Source organism: Podarcis muralis, chromosome 10 (assembly GCF_964188315.1).
Source record: "Podarcis muralis chromosome 10, rPodMur119.hap1.1, whole genome shotgun sequence".
NCBI classification, from domain to species: domain Eukaryota; kingdom Metazoa; phylum Chordata; class Lepidosauria; order Squamata; family Lacertidae; genus Podarcis; species Podarcis muralis.
In genome coordinates this window covers 69074794-69096858 of record NC_135664.1, presented here as the reverse complement: position 1 = coordinate 69096858, position 22065 = coordinate 69074794, and the positions used below count along the sequence as shown (strand labels likewise).

Below are 22065 nucleotides of genomic sequence, written 5' to 3'. Positions count from 1 at the left end.
CTGATAATTCCACCCTCTGCCCAGATATTGATACGGCTTTGTAACCTATTCCATGATGCTGCTAAACTGCACTTGCACCCCCTATTGGATTGTGCGTTTCAGGTTTGCGAAGTGCAGAACGACACGGAGATGATCTGCCAAGCACCAGCGGTGGAACCAAATAACCAGACCGACCCTCCTGTGTGGCCAGATGAGTTTGGCTTCATCTTGGACAACGTCCACTCCTTGCTGATCCTCGAGAAACCCAACTTCACCTACTACCCAAACCCCATCTTTGAGGCTTTCAATCCCTCTGGGATTTTGGAGCTAAAACCAGGGACCCCTGTGATATTAAAGGTATGGTGAGAGGGAGCGGTGGTCCAAAATTGAAACCACGCCATCCATTTCCTAGTGAATCCCCAAATTTCTAGTGAAGTGTGATGTCCTTTTGACTAAATTCTGATGTTCTTACATTTGTTCAGTGGCCATTACAGATGAACATAAAAGGTAAAGGGACCCCTGACCATTAGGTCCAGTCGTGGCCGACTCTGGGGTTGCAGCGCTCATCTCGCTTTATTGGCAGAGGGAGCTGGCGTACAGCTTCTGGATCATGTGGCCAGCATGACTAAGCCACTTCTGGCAAACCAAAGCAGCGCACGGAAATGCCGTTTACCTTCCCGCCGGAGCAGTACCTATTTATCTACTTGCACTTTGATGTGCTTTCGAACTGCTAGGTTGGCAGGAGCAGGGACCTAGCAACGGGAGCTCACCCTGTCGCAGGGATTTGAACCGCCGACCTTCCGATTGGCAAATCCTAGGCTCTGTGTTTTAACCCACAGCGCCACCCGCGTCCCTACAGATGAACATAAGGATGCCATATTTTGAGCCCATATCGCTGGGGCACTGGGTGGTTCTTGGGCTTGGGTTTGAGTGTTCATTGAACCAGAGAACGTTTTGCTACAAGCTTCCCACTTTCTGCAGTGAAATGTACAGTTGGATCTTGCTGGATGTCAATGGCAAAGATGACCCAGGGCCTTTCCCTCACCGCAAGGGCCTCTGCTCCTTGATGCTGCTCACAAACTGATGGGTTTTGTTTCTCTCAACACAGGGTAAAAACCTGATCCCATTGACAGGAGGGAACGCCAAGCTGAATTACACTGTTCTGGTTGGTGAGAAGCCCTGTGTTCCCACAGTATCTGAAGTGCAGCTGCTGTGCGAGTCCCCAAATCTCACTGGACGGCATAAAGTGACGGTGAGCAAAAGCACTAATATGCTGCAGAGCAAATGCAATTCTCTTCTGGAGGAAAGGTTGGGTTCTGCAGCCTGCATAAATCATGCAAAGTCGAAGAAATGTGCATAATGTATCTTCTTTTGCATAATGTATTCTTTCACTGCTTTGAGTTTTTTGTTGATTAAGCAGTATCTAAACCCTGTTGAATAAAATAAGTAATTATCCTTCAGCTTTTACTGATTTGTTCCTTTTTTTTTGCTAGTTATGGAGAAAGGTAAGGTGTTCTTCAAACCAATTCAGCCCTGCAGATCTTTCTAGGGCTCATCTCTGGCTTCTCAGATTTCAGCTTATACTCTTTCAAGCATATCCTTGAAACCACATGGGCTAGAAACTTGGCTTTTGAAGTAAAGGAAGCCGAGAGACTCATGAAGCTGAGTGTTGCAGGCAGTGCCACATTTGGGGCTTTGCAGAGTGTCTTTCTGGAGTGCCTTGAACTTATCTGGTCTCCTCACTTCCTTCTTCTAACTTGCAGGCTCGCGTTGGAGGGATGGAGTTTTCCCCAGGGATGGTAAACATCTCCCCGGACAGCCCACTTAGCCTGCCCGCCATAGTCAGCATTGCCGTGGCAGGGGGGCTCCTCATCATCTTCATCGTGGCCGTGCTGATTGCCTACAAGCGCAAGTCCCGTGAGAGTGACCTCACCCTCAAACGGCTCCAGATGCAAATGGACAACTTGGAGTCCCGGGTCGCCTTGGAGTGCAAGGAAGGTACGGCAAGCAGAAGGGACCAAAAATATTTTTTAAAGCCATGGGAGGATCCTTCTGTCATATGCAAAGTAGAGAAGTGTGCATCTGGCAACAGGAGAGCCCATTTTGAGATGCAGGGCAACTGAGAATTTATATAGGTGTGTAGACCAGTTGGCTCATGTTATAGCTAAGAATGAAACTGCTAGCAAAGGAATTGTGTGGAAAGGAGTAGGTTAAGGGGACAGGAGAGATCGAGGTTCCAGTTGGCTTGAAGTAAGATTGTACATGGCTTAAAACAGGAGTGGGGCAGACCTTCATGAGCCCAAGGGCCACATTCCCTTCCAGACAACATTCCAGGGGCCACACAGACAAAGCCAGAGACAAAAGCAGTTGCAGCACAAGTGCAATGTTTACCTTTGTACATTAGATTGATTTCTACACGTAGAGGGGATAAACCTTCTCCCTGGCTAATGGGCTGTCAACTTTAGTTCCTTCTCATCTGTCACTCTACAAAAACAGATGGCACCAGGCAATTGACTCCTTTTGGATGATGGGTCAAAGTTACAACACATTTTGTAATGGGACTGGTCTCTATATTGTACACATTTCTGATTAATGCCTCTGTTGGGGCCCATAGTCAAAAGTCATGGTGGGAATCTAACTGGGACATACAGATGAGCAGAGGAATGGTCTGTGGACCAAGCCTCCATACAGGTCATCACCAGCTCAAACTTGAGAGCTCTTTCTAAAGTTAGAACATGGCTGGTACCTTACTCCATAACTGCTCTCCTCCGTGCATCCAGGTACATCTTCACTGTGTTGGAAGGGCTGCCATGTAGTTGGTACATATAAACATATATGGTGGGACTGCTCAAAGGTGGCTGGATTTTGGAACGTTGTATTTGCTGAGTTAGTTTAGTTAGTTTCTTGATAGCAAAAGAAACTATTACTCCATCTTTTCACCTGGTGTTTTTGAACCTGTAAATGGGCTTTGAAAAATAAAGAACTTATTTGTCATCTCCTATCAGCAGCCTGGGCTGTATTGCCAAATTCTGGAACACCTTTAATCTTAGTAATTTGGATTGCTTGTATTCTACAGTTTGGCAAATTGCCCTTCTTGAAAATATATCCCACAAACTATACTTTTTAGTTTGTGGGATATATTTTCAAGAAGGGCAGAACTTGAATGACAGTTGCTTTGCTATATGGGATGATTTTATTTCTTATACAAATTTTGAGGCATTTAGTTTCTCAGTGTCACCAGTATATGCAAATTCCTGGCTCATGTCAGACTATATAGAACCTTTATTCTCAATAATGATGGTGGAAAACAGGTGGAAAATTCTTTTATTTTTTAAAAAAAGATTTGTTATTTGTAAACAGAATCTTTGTATGAGTCAATATTTTACTATCCCTTTGTACTTTTGTCCTTCCAGGCTGTGGTGTTTTATGGTTTAAATTTTTAATTCTTTGTCCTCTTTCTTTTTGTTACATTTGCACTTTTTGTTAACAAATCAATAATATATATATATATATTTTAAAAAAGTAGGCTTTCAGTGTTCAGTTTAATCTAAATCATGTTTTATTATCTCTGTTGTTTTTTATTTCTTTGTTTTGCCAGCTGTTAATCTTGTTGATTCTGTTATTGTGTTTTTATCACTAAAGAATTTTTTTAAAAACCACCCAATGAGGCTGCAAAGCAGGGCTAGTAGAGGATGTGGGGAGTGTCCGGAGGGGGGCAGATCCCAAAGGCCAGATAAACAGGATTGCAGGACCACATTCATCCCTGGACCCGATGTTCCCCATCCTCAGTTTAGAACCAGGGTAGAAGGAATGGGAGAGGAAGAGACCTGATGGCCAATAAGCAAGGAATAATGAAAGAGCCACCTATTGCATCAGACCACCAAGAATGGCCTCTACTTCATTTGAAAGCAGCTCTCCAAGCAGAGACAGAAGCCTTTCCCAACTTGCCACCCAAGACTCTTAACAGGAGATGGCCAGCCTTGAATCTGGGATTTCATATAGGCAAAACAAGTGATCCTTCACTGAGCTTTGGACCACATTGTGGTGTGTGTGTTCTTTCAGTGTCTGAAGAACGTCCTGTAGCTTAGCAGTGAAAGCTGGTCCATTGGGGGAAGTCAACACGGCTCCACCAAACTTGGTCTGCCCTCGCCCAGCTCCAACCTGCCTCCCTTCTTATTTGCATCAAATCCAGGGAGTGGCACCTGTTGGGATCTGAGGTGAGATACCCACGCAGCAGAAGGTGCTCCCAGTTCCATTCACCACACAGAGGCAGCTTAAGGTCCAAAACAGTTTACTGCTGTAGAAGATAAGGCTTCATTAATACAGTTCCAGACGTTGATATAGACATACACCTTGTAGGCTTTGTAGATACAGTTACAGATATGGACAAGCGCAAGGTAGACATAAGGTTGATGCAGCTTCAAGATGTAATACAGACTCCGACCCATGAGCAGACTCACTGACTAATGAGCTGACACATCCTATGCACTTAGATGGCACTGGGCCATTGCCAAAGCAATTGGCTTGGCTGACCTTGCACCTAATCATAGAACCATAGGATAGTAGAGCTAGAAGGGACCACAAGTGTCATCTAGTCCAACCCCCTGCAATTCAAAAATCTTCTGCCCAGTGTGGAGCTCAAAGATTTCTTCTCTTAGCTTCCTCCTCCTTGGTCTCAGTGTTGTCTCAACAGAACTCTTCAGGGAGAGGGGCAAAACTAGAATGAGTTGGCTCGGCCTGCCATTGACTCTGGCAATACCTGCTGTTGGGCTTCCTGGCTTCTTCCCTAACCAATGCTGGTGAACACCAACTAAAGCTGTACCTTAGCCCAGTGTTTCCCAACCTTGGGCCTCCAGCTGTTTTTGGACTACAACTCCCATCATCCCTAGCTAGCAAGACCAGTGGTCAGGGATGATGGGAATTGTAGTTCAAAAACAGCTGGAGGCCCAAGGTTGGGAAACACTGCCTTAGCCAAGCCATGCTTTGGGGGAGTTGCTTTTGGGGGGACATTTCTCTATGATAAGCAACCCTCACATCTCATCCTTCCATAAAGAGCTCAGGGCAGCGTAGAGGAGGGGGGCCCTACTTTATCCTTCCGGGACCTCTATGAGGTAGGATAGGCTGGGAGATACTGATGAGCCCTGGGTATTTCTGTGAGTTTCATGACAGGGTGAGGATTTGAACTTGTGCCGTTCTGATCGCAACCTGATGTTCAGTCCACTGCGCTGCTCCAGATCTTCTCCACTCAGGATTCATATTTCCCTTTAATAGTCCAGCTTTATTTGTCTCCTTCCTCCCCCGCCACCTTAAATCACAGCTTTTGCAGAACTGCAGACTGACATCCACGAGCTGACTAGCGATTTAGATGGAGCTGGCATCCCGTTTCTGGATTACCGGACCTATACCATGAGGGTGCTTTTCCCTGGCATCGAAGATCATCCTGTGTTGAGGGATCTGGAGGTAAGCGTCTTCCTTCAACACAAGAACACCAGAAGCTGCCTTATGTTGACACAGCCCATTGGTCCATCTAGCTCCATATAGCTCTCCAGGGTTCTAGAAAAGAGACATTCCCAGGCCTATGTGGAGATGTTGGTGATAGAAAGAGAGGAAGGGTGAGGGGAGAGACAGCAAGAAGGTCAGCACAGTGCTAATGCCCCGGCAGAACCCATCTGGGCCTCCTACCAGTTTGTTTGCACTGTGCCAACCTCCTCACTGCCTCATCCATCTTTGGCGAGGACTGGATATGCGCTCTGTGTGTGTGTGTGTGTGTGTGTGTGCTGAGTCCGGCGGTAACCCGTGAAACACGGTCCAGGTCCGGTCCAGAATCTGAAGGTTCTGCTAGGAGTCAGTCCGACAGGACCAAGGCAGGACACGAGGCAGGAAACCAGGCAAGGACAGGTACAGGATCTCAGGCAGGATCTAGCATACAGCAATGTTGCTCCTGCAACCTGGGGTGGGGTCCAACAGCTTTTTATCTTTGTTGGGGTAGCGGCCAGTCCTGATCCCCTGGTGACTCACCTCCCTGTTTCGCCCGAAGGCGAGCACTCCTCCTGTGAGTACTCAGGTCTCTCCTTCTCTCAGACCTCAGTCTCTGCAGCTCAGAAGATGTAGGTGGGTTACTAGACCCAGGGGCCGCCTCAGCCTCCCCTGACCAAACCGGTAGTGGAGCAGCTGTAAGTGATGGCCCAGCTGAAGGCAACGAGGTAATCCTCACATCTGAAGCCAGGGCAGGTTCAGGCCCCTGACTCGGCCCAGCTGGTGTTTGTTGCAGGGGAACCTGTGCAGACTGGGACTCATCAGGATCAGGCCCCAGACTTGATTCAGATGCTGCCTGAGGCAAAGGATCTGGTGCAGACTGAGTCTCCTCTGGTTCCGATTCCGAGCCCGAGTCCCAGGCCATCACAGTGTGTTTGTGTGTGAGAGAATGCTGTGTATAAATGTTTCACTGCGTGTGTGAGAGAGAGACAAAAGGAGAGAGTTGTGGACTGTGTGCCGAGCGAGTGTTTGTGCTGTTTGTGTGGTGAGTTGTAGTTGCATATGGGAGAGCATTCATTGGCAGCAAAAGTGAAGGGATGGAGAGCTGAGAAAGTGGATCCTTAGGCCACAAAATATTAGCTACTGTTATGTACTGAGTTGAATAGGATCCAAAATGCAGCAATCTGATTGGTCCTAGAACAATAGGATCCAAAATAGAGCAGTTTGATTGGTCCTAGAACAATAGGATTCAGAATGCAGCAGTCTGATTGGTCCTAGAACAATGCAGCAGTATGATTGGTCTGCAAGAACCACCCAATCCAGCTCCAGATGGAAGTGAATCCACAACCTGATTGGCCTACAGGAAAATTCCAGAATTAGCCAATCACGTGCAGTCCATTGTGTAAATAATGTATATAGAGCAGATACTTTGGGGAAACATTCATTCCTCCTCACCACTATGAGCTGAATAAAGAGCATGAAATCCATTCTCGACTCTGAGTATATTTCAGCTACCCTTGTGGCTAAGGAGTCCTGCAGCTCCTTTTGGACAGGGGCCCTTTCTGTGAAAGCCAAGGACGGCTCCTCCTCCTCCTCCATACCTCTGTGGCTTAGCGACATGTGCTTCTCCCTGTATTACATCACAAAGCAATAAGGAGCTCAGCTGGTCTTCATTCTAGTCCCAAGTGGCCATTTGATCTGCTGGATCAAACCAATGGCCTCTCTAGACCAGCATCCTGCTCTCACAGTGGCCAACCAGATGCCTGTGGAAAACCCGCCAGCAGGATTCGAGCACAAGGGCAACTCTCCCCCTCCTGTGGTCTCCAGGAACTGGTATTCAGAAGCTTTGCTTCCTCCAACTGTGGCTGATAGCCACTGATAGTCCTCTCCTCCATGAATTCATCTAATCCTCTTTTCAAGCTATCTAGGTTGGTGGCCATCGCTGCCTCCTTTGGGAGCGAGTTCTATAATTTAACTTCTTTTGTGGTGAATACGGTTTGGCGTGGCCGGCCGCCTCTGCTGCGGAGTGGAGCAGACTGCAAAGGCATGCTGTGTGCCAGGGAGGGAAGAAGCAGAGGAGGTGGTGATGGCAGCCCCTCCTGAAAACTATTGGCAGGTACTATGCTGGCAAGGGTCCTGCAGAGAGAATTGAGGAGATCAGGACAAAGCCACGTTGCTTGATTCATCAAAGAGAAGCTGGCACCACTTCTGGCCAGCCCTTGTTCGGCCTTTTTTGTGTGTACGAATGTACCCTGCCCTCTTTGGCTTTGGTGCAGCGCTGGTGTGATAGTTTGTGTATGCTCTTCACAATAAGCACCCTCTGCTCGCTCAGAGAGATATTTACAGTTCTTTATTTTACATATGTATGGGACACGGGTGGCGCTGTGGGTTAAACCACAGAGCCTAGGGCTTGCCGATCAGAAGGTTGGTGGTTCGAATCCCCGCAACAGGGTGAGCTCCCGTTGCTCGGTCCCTGCTCCTGCCCACCTAGCAGTTCGAAAGCACAAAGTGCAAGTAGATAAATAGGTACCGCTCCGGCGGGAAGGTAAACGGCGTTTCCGTGCGCTGCTCTGGTTCGCCAGAAGCGGCTTAGTCATGCTGGCCACATGACCCGGAAGCTGTCTGCGGACAAATGCCGGCTCCCTCGGCCAATAAAGCGAGATGAGCGCTGCAACCCCAGAGTTGGTCATGGCTGGACCTAATGGTCAGGGGTCCCTTTACCTTATTTTACATATGTACAAGCAGCACAGTACAACTTATGCCTCCGAATTGTCCTGTTCAGATTCGGGGAGTGGTCTTCTCCTGCTTCTTCTCCAGCAGCTTCATGGGACGTCTCTGATCCCTGCACTTTAACCCTCTCCTTTCCTGTGCCAAAGGCACAGGCATGGGCTCTCTGTCTGTCCCTGAGCTCCCTGTGCGGTGCTGGGGCTCTGGTTCAGCATCAGAGAGCCTTGACACCTCCTAGCTCTCTCCTGCTCTCTCCCACTCTCCCCCTTTCGTCATTTCCTGACCGTCTCCTTCTGACTGTTCTCGCTCTGACTCTTCACCTCCCTTCTTCTCCTCCTTCTTATTTGTGGGGCCTGCCTGGTGTTTTTACATGAGTAGAATGTGTCCTTTTATTTAAAATGCATCATTGGGTTATTTGTGGGGCATAGGAATTTGTTCATTCCCCCCCAAAAAATATAGTCTGGCCCCCCACAAGGTCTGAGGGACAATGGACCGGCCCCCTGCTGAAAAAGTTTGCTGATCCCTGGCGCTACACTGGCTGACATATATGGAGCTTTATGTTAGACGCAATGTTTCTCAAACTTGGGTCCCCAGCTCTTGCTGAACTACAACTCCCATCATCCCTGAGCACTCGTCTTGCTGTCTAGGGATGATGGGAGTTGTAGTCCCAAAACAGCTGAGGACCCAAGTTTGAGAAACACTGTGCTAGAGGTACAGCTGGCCACCAAGCCATTGATTCTCTTCTTTCTCTCTGTTTTTGACAGGTCCCTGGGTATCGGCAAGAGCGGGTTGAGAAGGGCTTGAAGCTCTTTGCCCAACTCATCAACAACAAGGTCTTCCTCCTGTCCTTCATCCGCACCCTGGAGTCCCAGCGCAGCTTCTCCATGCGAGACCGTGGCAACGTGGCCTCCCTCATCATGACGGTGCTGCAGAGCAAGCTGGAATATGCCACGGATGTCCTCAAGCAACTCCTGGCCGATCTCATAGACAAAAACCTGGAGAGCAAAAACCATCCCAAACTGCTGCTTCGGAGGTAAGCCCTGGAGCAGGTGGTGGCTGTTGCTCATTAAATTTTCCACAAAAAGTGACACAAAGATAATTGCAAGCATTAAAACCGAGCACAGGGTGCCCACAACTTACACACATTTAACTTGTGCAGTTCTTTTTTAATAATATTTTATTAAGTTTTCATTTCATAATATATAAAGACATCCATATTACTCACATTAAATTTTTGCTCGCATGAGCTGGTCAACTTTCCCCCGCTCCCGCCTTGTGGTTACCATAATTCCTATCTATTTCATCGCATTTGTATCTCTTCCTCCTTACATTTCATCTGTTTCAATTTTTACATTTTAAATAAATATAAAAAGGTATAAATCACAAACATTACAAATCTTCTTAAGTCAATCCTGCTAGTGTTCTTAATTGTTTGCAATTGTCCTTCAAATATTGTATAAATTTATTCCAGTCTTTTTGGAAAGCTTGATCACATTGGTTTCGGATTTTCCCAGCTAGCTTCACTAGTTGCGCATATTCCATCATCTTCATCCGCCATTTGTCAATCGTTGGTAATTCCGGTTGTTTCCATTTTGGGGCTTAACTTGTGGAGTTTCAACTTTATTGTTATGGACTGGTTGGACGCAGAGGAGTGATGGGAAGGCACCAACTGGAGAACCACCAAGGGAAAAAGGCTCAGAGCCAGGGGAGTGGTGGTGGGATGACAATGAGTGGTCAGAGGGAGAAGCGGGAGTAGACCGGGAGGAGGAGGTGTCGGAAGCTGAAGAGGCAACAGGGCTTAGTGAGCAGGAAGAGGCTGTGGCCTGATTCAGAAGTGGAAGCAGGAGAAGAGGGAGGCCAAGAGGCAGAGATGAGTCAGGCTGCTGAAGAAGCCAGGGTGTTTTCCCCTGCTGCTGCAAACAAGCCCCCCTCCACCAGGAGAGGTGTGAAGAAGGAGGAGCAAAGGCAGGCATGCCGGCACAGTCTCAGATCGCTAGGGAAAGACCCAGGAGAGGAGGAGAATTAGGCAGCTGTGGGAAGGCAGGGACCTTCAGTTTTCGCAACTGCCCCATAGGAGCAAGACCTACTGAAAAAGAGTGCTGAGCTCATTTGGGCTGGCACTCCTGTGCAAATCCAGTCTTTCTTTCTTTCTTTCTTTCTTTCTTTCTTTCTTTCTTTCTTTCTTTCTTTCTTTCTTCCTTCCTTCCTTCCTTCCTTCCTTCCTTCCTTCCTTCCTTCCCTCCCTCCCTCCCTCCCTCCACTTAGCACACCAGCTCTTGTGAGATCTCACGGGATGATGTGACGTCCCACTCATGAGAGCATCCCCACTGCTGCCAGCGTTAGTGGGCCTTGTTGGAGATTAAAAGGCGTCTGGTCATGGCTAATGAGCAGCTACCAAATTTCACCGGATATAAAACTCAAGGCAAACCCCATAGAGAAATTCAGACAGGGAGAATGTTATCCTTCTCAAATTCCAATTATGAAACCTTTTTCTTTCTTTTTTTGGTCAGTGGTTTCCATGTAAATCCAAAATCTGAATGTTTGGCGTAGGAGGGCATGGCAAAACAGGCAAGGAGATGTTCTCCTGGGGCTCTGCATAGTTTATTTTTTTCTCTGCATTCCTTCTAGGACAGAATCTGTTGCTGAGAAGATGCTCACGAACTGGTTCACGTTCCTGCTCTATAAGTTTCTCAAGGTAAGAAGAACCAGTTTTGGTGACAACTTCATGCTTAATTGGACTGTTATTTCATTATTTGGAAACCCTGGTTGTTGTTGTTTTTAAGCAGTAGGCTTAGTATGGATTTCAGCTGTTGTTTTTAACATTGTTTGGTTTCACTGAGTTACCCAAGCTGGTTGGAAAAACAGGGGGAAACAGTGTGACAAGAAGGGACCAAGGAAAAATACCATGGGAAGCTGAGGTTGTAATTTTATAGAATCTTAGAAATGTAGAGTTGGAAGGGACCCAAGAGAGACATCTAGTCCAACCCATTGCAGTCTTCTTCTTCTTCTTCTTCTTCTTCTTCTTCTTCTTCTTCTTCTTCTTCTTCTTCTTCTTCTTCTTCGGCGATCCCTCGTAGCCAAGTAAGATTGCCTTCCATAAACACAGTTTTAACGAAGAGTCCATAAGTGACTGTGGAGGCCAATTCTGGATTCACACGTCCTTCCACATTTTCCCTCCCCCCCCCTCACCTCCCTAGATCAGACGCAGTTTGCAAGCTTCTTTACACATGTTCAGACACTCCCAGTTGTCCTCGCAATTGCAGTAGAAGCAAAAGCGGAAAAACCTAACAGCAATCCTTAACAAATTAAATTACTAGGTTATAATAAATCAAGGCTTAATGAATTATACTTAAGCAAATGTTTATGCTATCAAAGCCTCAGCAAAGGTGACTTCTTGAGATTTTGAAGCGTGGGGTAATTTACAGTTAAAATACTGTTCGTTCTTTATTATATTCAATTTATGAGCAGCGTATCAAAATATACTCACCGCATCTCTGTTTAAAACACTAATAATGCCTATCACTTGTTTTCTCTCTCCATATAATTAGGTGCAACAATATAAATAGGCTGACATATTCATGAGTCATAATATTATGCCCTTGTCATTTAAACACTGCAGATTCTTTCCTGGGTCTTTGATTTGCCCCCGTATTAGGCTACAGTTTATTTATATATTAATTCAGAAAGCTTCGAGTGAAGATGAGGAGAGGCCACCTTTGTCATCTTTCAGCTTCCCATTACAGTAACACACCGGAACGAAAGTAGCCACACAAAACAGACCAGTGTGCCCTGGACTCAAACCCATCAATTACAACTGCACACTCTAATGCCCCCCAAAAACAAGCAATGGAAGTTTGGAGTCGATTGCTTGTCTCTTTCCTTATGGCAGACTGTCCAAGTGCCCCTATTTTCCAGGGACAGTCCCGGATTTACAGAAGCCATCCCAGTTTCTGATTTAATCCTGGGAATGCCCTGCTTTTCCTTAGGACATCCCTATTTTCATCGGAGAAATGTTACAGGGTATGGAGTTATGTGACCCCCAAGCCAAGGAGATCATAAAATCGTAGAACTATAGAATTGGCACTCCTGTCTTCCACTGCCTCCCGCAGTTTGGTCAAACTCATGCTGGTAGCTTCGAGAACACTATCCAACCATCTCGTCCTCTGTCGTCCCCTTCTCCATGTGCCCTCCATCTTTCCCAACATCAGGGTCTTTTCCAGGGAGTCTTCTCTTCTCATGAGGTGGCCAAAGTATTGGAGCCTCAGCTTCAGGATCTGTCCTTCCAGTGAGCACTCAGGGCTGATTTCCTTCAGAATGGATCGATTTGATCTTCTTGCAGTCCATGGGACTCTCAAGAGTCTCCTCCAGCACCATAATTCAAAAGCATCAATTCTTCAGCGATCGGCCTTCTTTATGGTCCAGCTCTCACTTCCATACATCACTACTGGGAAAACCATAGCTTTAACAATACGGACCTTTGTCGGCAAGGTGATGTCTCTGCTTTTTAAGATGCTGTCTAGGTTTGTCATTGCTTTTCTCCCAAGAAACAGGTGTCTTTTAATTTCGTGACTGCTGTCACCATCTGCAGAGATCATAGAACCCAAAAAAGTAAAATCTCTCATTGCCTCCATTTCCTCCCTTTCTATTTGCCAGGAGGTGATGGGACCAGTGGCCATGATCTTCGTTTTTTTGATGTTGAGCTTCAGACCATATTTTGCACTCTCCTCTTTCACCTTCATTAACGGATTTGTAAAAATGTTACATGGAAAAAATACGAGGCATTACACTTACTTCTGTAAAACAAGAAAATCCTTAATAATAATAATAATAAAGGTTCTTTAATTCCTCCTCACTTTCTGCCATCAAGGTTTTGTCATCAGCATATCTGAGGTTGTTGATATTTCTTCCAGCAATCTTAATTCCAGTTTGGGATTCATCCAGCCCAGCCTTTCGCATGATGTATTCTGCATATAAGTTAAATAAGCAGGGAGACAATATGCAGCCTTGTCATACTCCTTTCCCAATTTTGAACCAATCAGTTGTTCCATATCCAGTTCTAACTGTAGCTTCATGTCCCACATAGAGATTTCTCAGGAGACAGATGAGCTGATCAGGCACTCCCATTTCTTTAAGAACTTGCCATAGTTTGCTGTGGTCGACACAGTCAAAGCCTTTTGTGTAGTCAGTGAAACAGAAGTAGATGTTTTTCTGGAACTCTCTAGCTTTCTCCATAATCCAGCGCATGTTTGCAATTTGGTCTCTGGTTCCTCTGCCCCTTCGAAATCCAGCTTGGACTTCTGGGAGTTCTTGGTCCACATACTGCTTAAGCCTGCCTTGTAGAATTTTAAGCATAACCTTGCTAGCATGTGAATTGATATATTAACATATAATCATTTTTCAGTGTCTTTCTTTATTTAGACTTTGACTAATTTTCCTGTTCATTAAATATCTCCCAATATCCTCTGTCTGCAAAACAGTTCAAGATAAATCACAATTGTCATGCCTCGCCTTTTCTCTTTTGATGCATATAGCGGCCACCATGGATTTTAAGAGTTTATTCTTTTCAGTGTTCCGGAATGAATATTTGCTACAATACAATGCCTAAAAGCAACTAGTCCGGTACTGAAAAAAGTAGGCAGGCACAGGCCTTTCCAATTTAGCTATAGCCTGAAAAGGAAATGGAATCATCAAGACGAGACGGTTTTATGAAATTATTATTTTCTCCGTCATGCAAAGCAGATGTCCCTCCTCTCAGCAAGGAGCCAAAGGTTTGGAACAGCACTAAGCTTAGCAGATCTGGAGACTCTGATCCAATGCATGTTCTACTTGGGGGCAAGTACTTCTCTGTGCGGCTTGCTCTTAAGGAAGTGCCACTTGGACCTCTCAGTTCCAGCATTGTTGACAGCTAGTCCCCTAGAGCTGTACACATGGCTTTGTGTGGCTCCTTGTCTTCTGTGACCAAAAGTGGCAACGTGCCACCAATCGAAAGCGACAGTCACCCCTTTACACAACCAATTACCGCCAGTCGTTTCTGCCGCCTCTGAAGCTGAATGGCTTAAGGAGACTTAAGTAGATGTTCCTCCTGCCTCCTATGATCCGCCACCTTTTACAGCAGGAAAAAGTTTTGAAGGGCCCTGGAAGGTCGATTTGGTGGCTCCGGCTATCAGATTCCCATTTCCAGCTGAAAGTGGGGGAGAGAAAGGGAGGTGAGTCATTGAAAGCTTTGCTTTCATAATAGGCTATTTTATTTTCCCCACTCGGCTCCTTGTCTTCCTGCCTTTAGCCCCGAAAAAACGCGGGCAGATAAGGGCAATAGGCATCCGCCTCGGAAGCAATATGCTGCCGGGAGATAAGCTAATTAAGTGGCAGGCAGGTGTTAGAGCACAGGAAAGCCCCTACTCTGGGCTACAGAGGAGGGAACGGCTTCTGGGGATTTGCAGAGGACAAAAATTGAAACCGTTCTCGTGGATTTCGGAGGAGCTGCTCAGGGAGGAGAGGCAGAAAATGCAGAGGAGAGTCATGGCAGAAAAGAGGAGCTGAGCTAGAAGGAACGCAGGTGGGACTATGGGGCAGGGCAGGGACTGGTTGGCTGCAATTCTCAGCACACTTATGAGTCAATGTGCTTAGGATTCCTCCAGCCAATTCCTAGCAAATTCTTCCCTGGGTTTACACCTGCTCCACCCCTTCCTTCATCTGTGCCCCACATTGAATTAAATATTGTAAGCGCCTAGAGACAGGGAACCTTCTTCACTTGCGCTTTGTGAACCGCTGTGCATGGTGCTGTCCAAATAAATATTGGGCAGGAAAATATTTGAGGAAGCAAGAAGTGCATTGAGATGGCTAATACTGTACCAAATCAATACACATTTATTTTTTGCATACTAGATCTTGAGTTGGCAGTTCTAGAGCCCACCTGTACATCCATGGCTTGGAGCTGTGATTTGACAACTTCCAGGAAGTGGCTGGAGCATACAGGCAGACCCTCCAGGTGTCCCTATTTTCCAGGGACAGTTCTAGATTTACAGAAGCTGTCCCGGTTTCTGATTTGATCCTGGAATGTCCCACTTTTCCTAAGGAAGTCCCTATTTTCATCAGAGAAATGTTGGAGGGTTTGGACCCCCAAGCCAAGGAGATGAGTAACTATACAACCTTTAGAAGACATCCCTGTATCGGATGTCTTCAGAAGGCAGCCCTGTATCAGGAAGGTTTATAATGTTTAATTATGTTGTTATATATGTTGGAAGCTGCCCAGAGTGGCTGGGACAACCCAGTCAGATGTATGGGCTATAAATAATAAGGTTGTTGTTGTTGTTGTTGTTGTTGTTGTTGTTGTTGTTGTTGTTATGGAATAGGATGTTCCAATTTTCATCAGAGAAATGTTGGCGTGTATGTGCAGCTGGAGCGTGCTCTGAAAAGATGGCGGCTGCAATGGAGCCATCTCCCAGGACTTCTGTCTCGCCATTTCTTTGCCAACTTTTCCTTCCCTGCAGGGATTGGCTCTCAGCTCTTTAGAGCCATGAAGTGGGTGGAACAGAGCGCTGATGCAGGATGCAGTCTCCTCATTGCCCCAATTGATTGTCCCTTCCTTCCTTTCTTCCTTCGCCTCACTGCAGGAATGCGCCGGCGAGCCTCTCTTCTCCCTGTTCTGTGCCATCAAGCAACAGATGGAGAAGGGCCCAATCGATGCCATCACTGGCGAAGCCCGCTACTCCCTTAGTGAGGACAAGCTGATCCGGCAGCAGATCGACTACAAGACCCTGGTGAGCGATGGGGTCATTGATGTACCCGAAAGAGGAAATTGGGGGTGGGTTGGGACAAGGAGAATTGGAAGGGACCCCCAGAATTGGAAGGGATCTCTTTTACCATCTGAAAGTTCTTCCTGGTGTTTAGTCCGAATCTCAACAGCAGAGGAGAACAGCACCAAACCGATGGCAAGGACGAAAGCGGTTGAAATTCCTTATATGCTAAAAAATAGCAAGGGCTGCTGACTGCTCTGGGTTCAAGGAGGCAACAGGGACTTGCAACAAAATGTTGCAGCACAGAGTACTCCTGCTCAGGGTGCTGTTAACCAGTCTACTCCATTTCATTCCCTGCTCGCAAACAACAGGCAATGGTCACACACAGTTCCCCGGCCCCCCAAAAAGGATTTTTGTACTTCTGCAGACATCAAGGTTCCTCTGGCATGTTGATTTCCTATGGAATCTCTTTTGCCCAAAGGAATCTCTGCTCTTCTCCTTCCAGGCTGGTGAATACAAAGGAGCCAGCGCTCCAGGTCAATGATTGAATTCTTCCCTCCCCAAAAGCTGTCCTGTCCTTGCTTGCAGCTTTTTGATGCTAATCAGCTTTCTCTTTTATATCTCAAGGGCAGGCAAATCTACCCTGATAGGAATCTTAGCAGATTTGCAGAGATCCACTCCTCCCTGGAGATTAAAGAAGGAAAGGGAAGTGAATGACAGGCTTCTAACTCCCTGTCACCCTCCTCCAGTCTCCCCCCTGCCCCTTTCTCTAGCCATGACTCCTACAGTCTCTGATCTTTGAACAATAGTGATAATAAGAGGGTTTTTTATTGTTTGCCAGAAGATATAACGAACATATGCCTTAGAAAAGGACTTTCCATTGCTTGATGATGTTTTTCTAGCGCCGAGGTGAAGTTTTCACCCAACACTTACTTTTCAAGCAATTTGAGTGGGTGTGAAAGTAGGGGAGGCACTTTCTGCATCTATTCCCAGGGAGTGTGAAACCTAGTTTGGGTGGTGTGTGTGTGTGTGTGTGTGTGTGTGTGTGTGCAGGAATTAGCTTACCTGCTTTAGAACTTAAGAACATCTACATGCAGCCCCTGGGAGAGATCATCAGGGGGGTTGGGCTGGGTGTTCATCAGTATGCAGATGATACCCAGCTCTACCTCTCTTTTAAATCAGAACCAGCGAAGGTGGTGAAGGTCCTGTGTGAGTGTCTAGAGGTGGTTGGAGGATGGATGGCGGCTAACAGATTGAGGTTGAATCCTGACAAGACAGAAGTACTGTTCTTGGAGGACAGAGGGCGGACTGGTGTGGAGGACTCCCTGATCCTGAGTGGGGTGACTGTGCCCCTGAAGGACCAGGTGCGCAGCCTGGGAGTCACTTTGGACTCACAGCTGTCCATGGAGGAGCAGGTTAATTCTGTGTCAAGGGCAGTTGTTTACCAGCTCCATCTGGTACGCTGACTGAGAAATTGCCTGCCCACAGGCTGTCTTACCAGAGTGGTGCATGCTCTAGTTATCTTCCGCTTGGACTACTGCAATGCGCTCTATGTGGGGCTACCTTTGAAGGTAACCCAGAAACTACAACTAATCCAGAATGAGGCAGCTAGACTGGTGACTGGGAGTGGCCGCCAAGACCGTATAACACCAGTCCTGAAAGACCTACATTGGCTCCCAGTATGTTTCCGAGCACAATTCAAAGTGTTGGTGCTGACCTTTAAAGCCCTAAACGGCCTCGGTCCAGTGTACCTGAAGGAGTGTCTCCACCCTCATTGTTCTGCCCGGACACTGAGGTCCAGCGCTAAGGGCCTTCTGGCGGTTCCCTCACTGGAGGTTACAGGGAACCAGACAGAGGGCCTTCTCGGTGGTGGCACCTGCCCTGTGGAATGCCCTCCCAGCAGATGTCAAGGCAATTAACAACTATTTTACTTTTAAATGACAACTGAAGGCAGCCCTGTTTAAGGAAGTTTTTAATGTCTGATGCTGTATTGTTTTTAATATTCAGTTGGGAGCCGCCCAGAGTGGCTGGGAAAACCTAGCCAGATGAGCGGGGTATAAATTATTATTATTATTAGTAGTAGTAGTAATTTATTAAGCAATATATACAGGACAAAACAATCATGGGGTGCTCTCACATCTTCTCCAAGAGACAGAGAGAAAGTACAGTGGTACCTCGAGTTACATACGCTTCAGGGTACAGACTCCGCTAACCCAGAAATAGTACCTCGGGTTAAGAACTTTGCTTCAGGATGAGAACAGAAATCGTGCGGCGGTGGCACGGCAGCAGCAGGTAGCCCCATTAGCTAAAGTGGTGCTTCAGGTTAAGAACAGTTTCAGGTTAAGAACAGACCTCCAGAACGAATTAAGTACTTAACCCAAGGTACCACTGTACAAAAGTACAATACAGCAGAAGAGATAGAACCGACTTCCGTTCTCACACATTCCAAGCATGGAATGTCAACACAGACATGTGATGTAACAATCACACATCCAGCAACAGGAGAATGAAATATGCTGGCACCCACCAGCTGAATAGGATCTTTAAAACTGAGGCAGGTCTATCAAGGAGGTTGTTGCTTTAAATGTACCCTGGTCCCAGCGTACATTTAAGGCTTTCTGCTACATGCATCAATCAGGCAATGCTCTTTGTAGTTCTTCCAGCCATGATGCAGTCCCTTCCTTCCCCTAGGGGTAGAAGACAATTCTATTTCACACACACACACACACGTATCTCGTTTTCACATTTGTTGAGGCAAGTAATGCACAAAGAGCAAAGATCACAAAACCTGATTCGAAGCTGTCACGGCGAACGTTTTATAATAAGCCCTTCGGGGGCAGAAGTGGACAGGGAAAAGCTGTCTGATGTGTCTCGAGTTTGTCACCGTCTCAGAACATGCTGGGTGGCCCCCTCCAGCCCCACCCCCGCCTTCTGTCCCCTGCACACCCCTGCATCTCTGATCCTTACAGTCGAATCCGTTAATATCTGTTGACATCACATATCTACAAACATGCTCCCTCGCTGCCCCTGGATGAAAAACGCTCAGAGCCTCTCGTTGGTTAAAGCCCAGTGGGGAGTTTTTAATGTTGGCAACGGAGTCACTAATGAGGCTTAAAAGGGGTGTCCCATATGCCCTTTCTTCGGGGATTGATTTCGGCTGAGCCCAGGCACTTCTTCTTGCTTCTGAACAGATGCAGACATCCTGCTGTTGCTCTCCTCTGAAAGGGGAGGGCAGGGGGAAAGCATAAACCTTCAGCCACTTCCTGCTTCTGATAGATAGATGATAGATAGATAGATAGATAGATAGATAGATAGATAGATGATAGATAGATAGATAGATAGATAGATAGATAGATAGATAGATGATAGATAGATAGATAGATAGATAGATAGATAGATAGATGATGGATAGATAGATAGATAGATAGATAGATAGATAGATAGATAGATAGATAGATGATGGATAGATAGATAGATGATAGATAGATAGATAGATAGATAGATAGATAGATAGATAGAGGAGAGAGAGAGAGAGAGAGAGAGAGAGAGAGAGAGAGAGAGAGATAGCAATACCTGGCTGCAGGATCAAGCCAAAGACCCAGATAACCGCAATTACCTTGAATTTCAGCTTAACCCTCAAGAAAGAAGGGCATTTTCACTGGCCAGGTTTAATTCAAATCCATCAAACCTCCTTTGGGGAAGGTTCTCAGGCAGGGTGGAAGGAGAAAGAACTTGCCCATGTGAAGACCACCTGGTGGAAACCCTTACACTCATGGTTCTTAATTGTAAACTATATGCTGATCTCCATCAGCAATTTCTAGATCAACTCTGTATCCCCAAATGGAAACCAGAGTTGGAGGTCATACATTTTCTATTACTGGGGAATGATCAGGAGCTCACCAAGTTAGTAGCTAAATATCTCTATTTGGTTTTTTTGTCGTCAAAATACACTGCAGACGTCTGATCTTCCACTGGGGAAGTGGTAATTCTGTATTGATTTGTTTTGGATGTTTGTATGTGATGCCAATAAAAGGTTTGATGACGAAAGACCCAGATAGTCCCATATCCTCTTCTCACAGTGGCCAGCCACTGGGAAACTTGCAAGTAGGAATTTCCTCTCCATTGGGAAAAAGAAACTGGTAGCTGGATGCAGAAACCCTGCATGTATGGTCAGTTCTCTGCTTCCCTGCATAGTTTGGGCATCGGGGGGAACAAAAGAACCCCACATGCAAATCAGCTGTGTGGAAAATCAAGGGTATCCAGGAGGACACATGGAGATATCTGTCCTAAGTCCACAGGAAGGTTGATAAAACTGGCGACCATGAGGCATGGCCCTCATCTCTGCTTTCAGGCCGAGGGAGCCGGTGTTTGTCCACAGACAGCTTTCCAGATCATGTGACCAGCATGACTAAGCTGCTTCTGGTGCAACGGGACATCGTGACGGAAGCCAGAGCGCACCGAAATGCCGTTTACCTTCCCGCCTCAGTGGTACCTATTTATCTACTTGCACTGGCATGCTTTCAAACTGCATTGGTGTGATTTTGGCAGCCAGTCTGTGGTGGAAGGCGAGGACAGTAAGGAAACACAGTGTGATCCCTGGAAACATGAATATTCTGTAAAAGGTCTTTCAGGACCCTGGACAGAGCCCATGGAGCCGATGAGTTACCCCTGCAGGAACTCTTTATGCTCCCTGAACCTCGCTCCACCTTATAGTAATAATAATAATAATAATAATAATAATAATAATAATAATAATAATAATAATAATAATAATTTATTATATATACCCCGCCCATCTGGCTGGGTTGCCCCAGCCACTCTGGGCGGCTTCCAACAGAATATTAAAATACAATAGTCTATTAAACATTAAAAGCTTCCCTAAACAGGGCTGCCTTCAGATGTCTTCTAAAAGTCTGGTAGTTGTTCTTCTCTTTGACATCTGGTGGGAGGGAGTTCCACAGCGCAGGTGCCACTACCAAAAAGGCCCTCTGCCTGGTTCCCTGTAACTTGGCTTCTCGCAGCGAGGGAACCACCAGAAGGCCCTTGGCACTGGACCTCAGTGTCCAGGCAGAATGATGGGGGTGAAGATGCTCCTTTTCCCTTCTGAGGCATGTAGAGCTGTAAAAGGACAGCCTGGCATTCTACCATCTGCCCATGAGCTTATGATGGGCAGGCTTCCTGGCATTGGCCCACTGATTCAGTTCATTGCAAGGCCTTTGGAAGCAAATATGCTGGTCCCGGGTGAGAAGTGAGTTTGCAAGCTCTGTGTGACTGGCTCAATGGTGGGGGTCAACCAGCACTACTGGTTCCCAACCAAAGCACTTCAGTGCTTTCTGACTTTCAAGGTCATGTTGGGGGGAATGTTTTTGTTGTTGTTGTTCCTATGCTTTGTATTTGTGCTTTTATATTATAAACCTGTAATCCTTGAATGAAAGAAAGCCTAGAAATTTAACAATTTAATTAATTAATAATAATAATAGCAGCAGCAGTAATGCACAACCCTGAGATCTCTTACCTGAGATCCTTTTAACTAGAGGTGCCAAGGATGAACCCGTCGCTTTTCTGCTTAAACGGTGGCCTTTCTCCACTCTGCAGGGAGACAAAGTGGAAATAAAGAGGCAAGTTTCCCACATCCCGTCTCTTTTTCCTCTTCTTATCCAACGGTAGCTTTATCTTCTTGGGTACTGCCTGGTGGTTGGGCAGTTGCCTGAAGTGATAAGGAATCAATTATCCATGATAACTGATTTTACCGAACATTTGCCTTACCAAACAGGGAGGGTGGAAATCCTTTGGGAGTGATTTTTAATTTTTTTTAATCATTTCACCGGCATGTGATTAATACAACATGTGAACTTGTGCCAAGGCAATATCACCAAGGGAGCTTAGTCTCGAATTATTATTAATTTGAAACTTAATGCTAACTGCTAAACATTTGCACTTAAAAGGAAGGGGAGGGGAAGGGGGAGAGAGAGAAACCACAAGGTGTTTAGACCTCCATTTCACATCTACTTCTGAAATGTGTTAAATTGAAAAGGGGTGTGCATTTCATTTTTCAGAGTCATTTTTCACTTCTGAGATCTGTTTTTTTAAAAAAATGAAAAATGAAACTCCAAGTTTCTAATAAATGCCTCTGAAGTAGCAGCCAACT

General features: G+C 46.2%; 1 protein-coding gene across 1 annotated transcript in view; it reads left to right on the top strand.

Annotated features, from left to right (window-relative positions):
* The window catches only part of PLXNA4 (plexin A4), a 598107-nt gene that overhangs the window by 527387 nt on the left and 48655 nt on the right, over positions 1 to 22065 (top strand). The window contains exons 18-24 of the mRNA XM_077935356.1: positions 103 to 336; positions 1088 to 1231; positions 1743 to 1977; positions 5297 to 5439; positions 8946 to 9214; positions 10810 to 10876; positions 15795 to 15941. Of these exons, the coding sequence (XP_077791482.1) occupies positions 103 to 336; positions 1088 to 1231; positions 1743 to 1977; positions 5297 to 5439; positions 8946 to 9214; positions 10810 to 10876; positions 15795 to 15941 (1239 nt within the window). The remainder of the gene's footprint in view (positions 1 to 102; positions 337 to 1087; positions 1232 to 1742; positions 1978 to 5296; positions 5440 to 8945; positions 9215 to 10809; positions 10877 to 15794; positions 15942 to 22065) is intronic.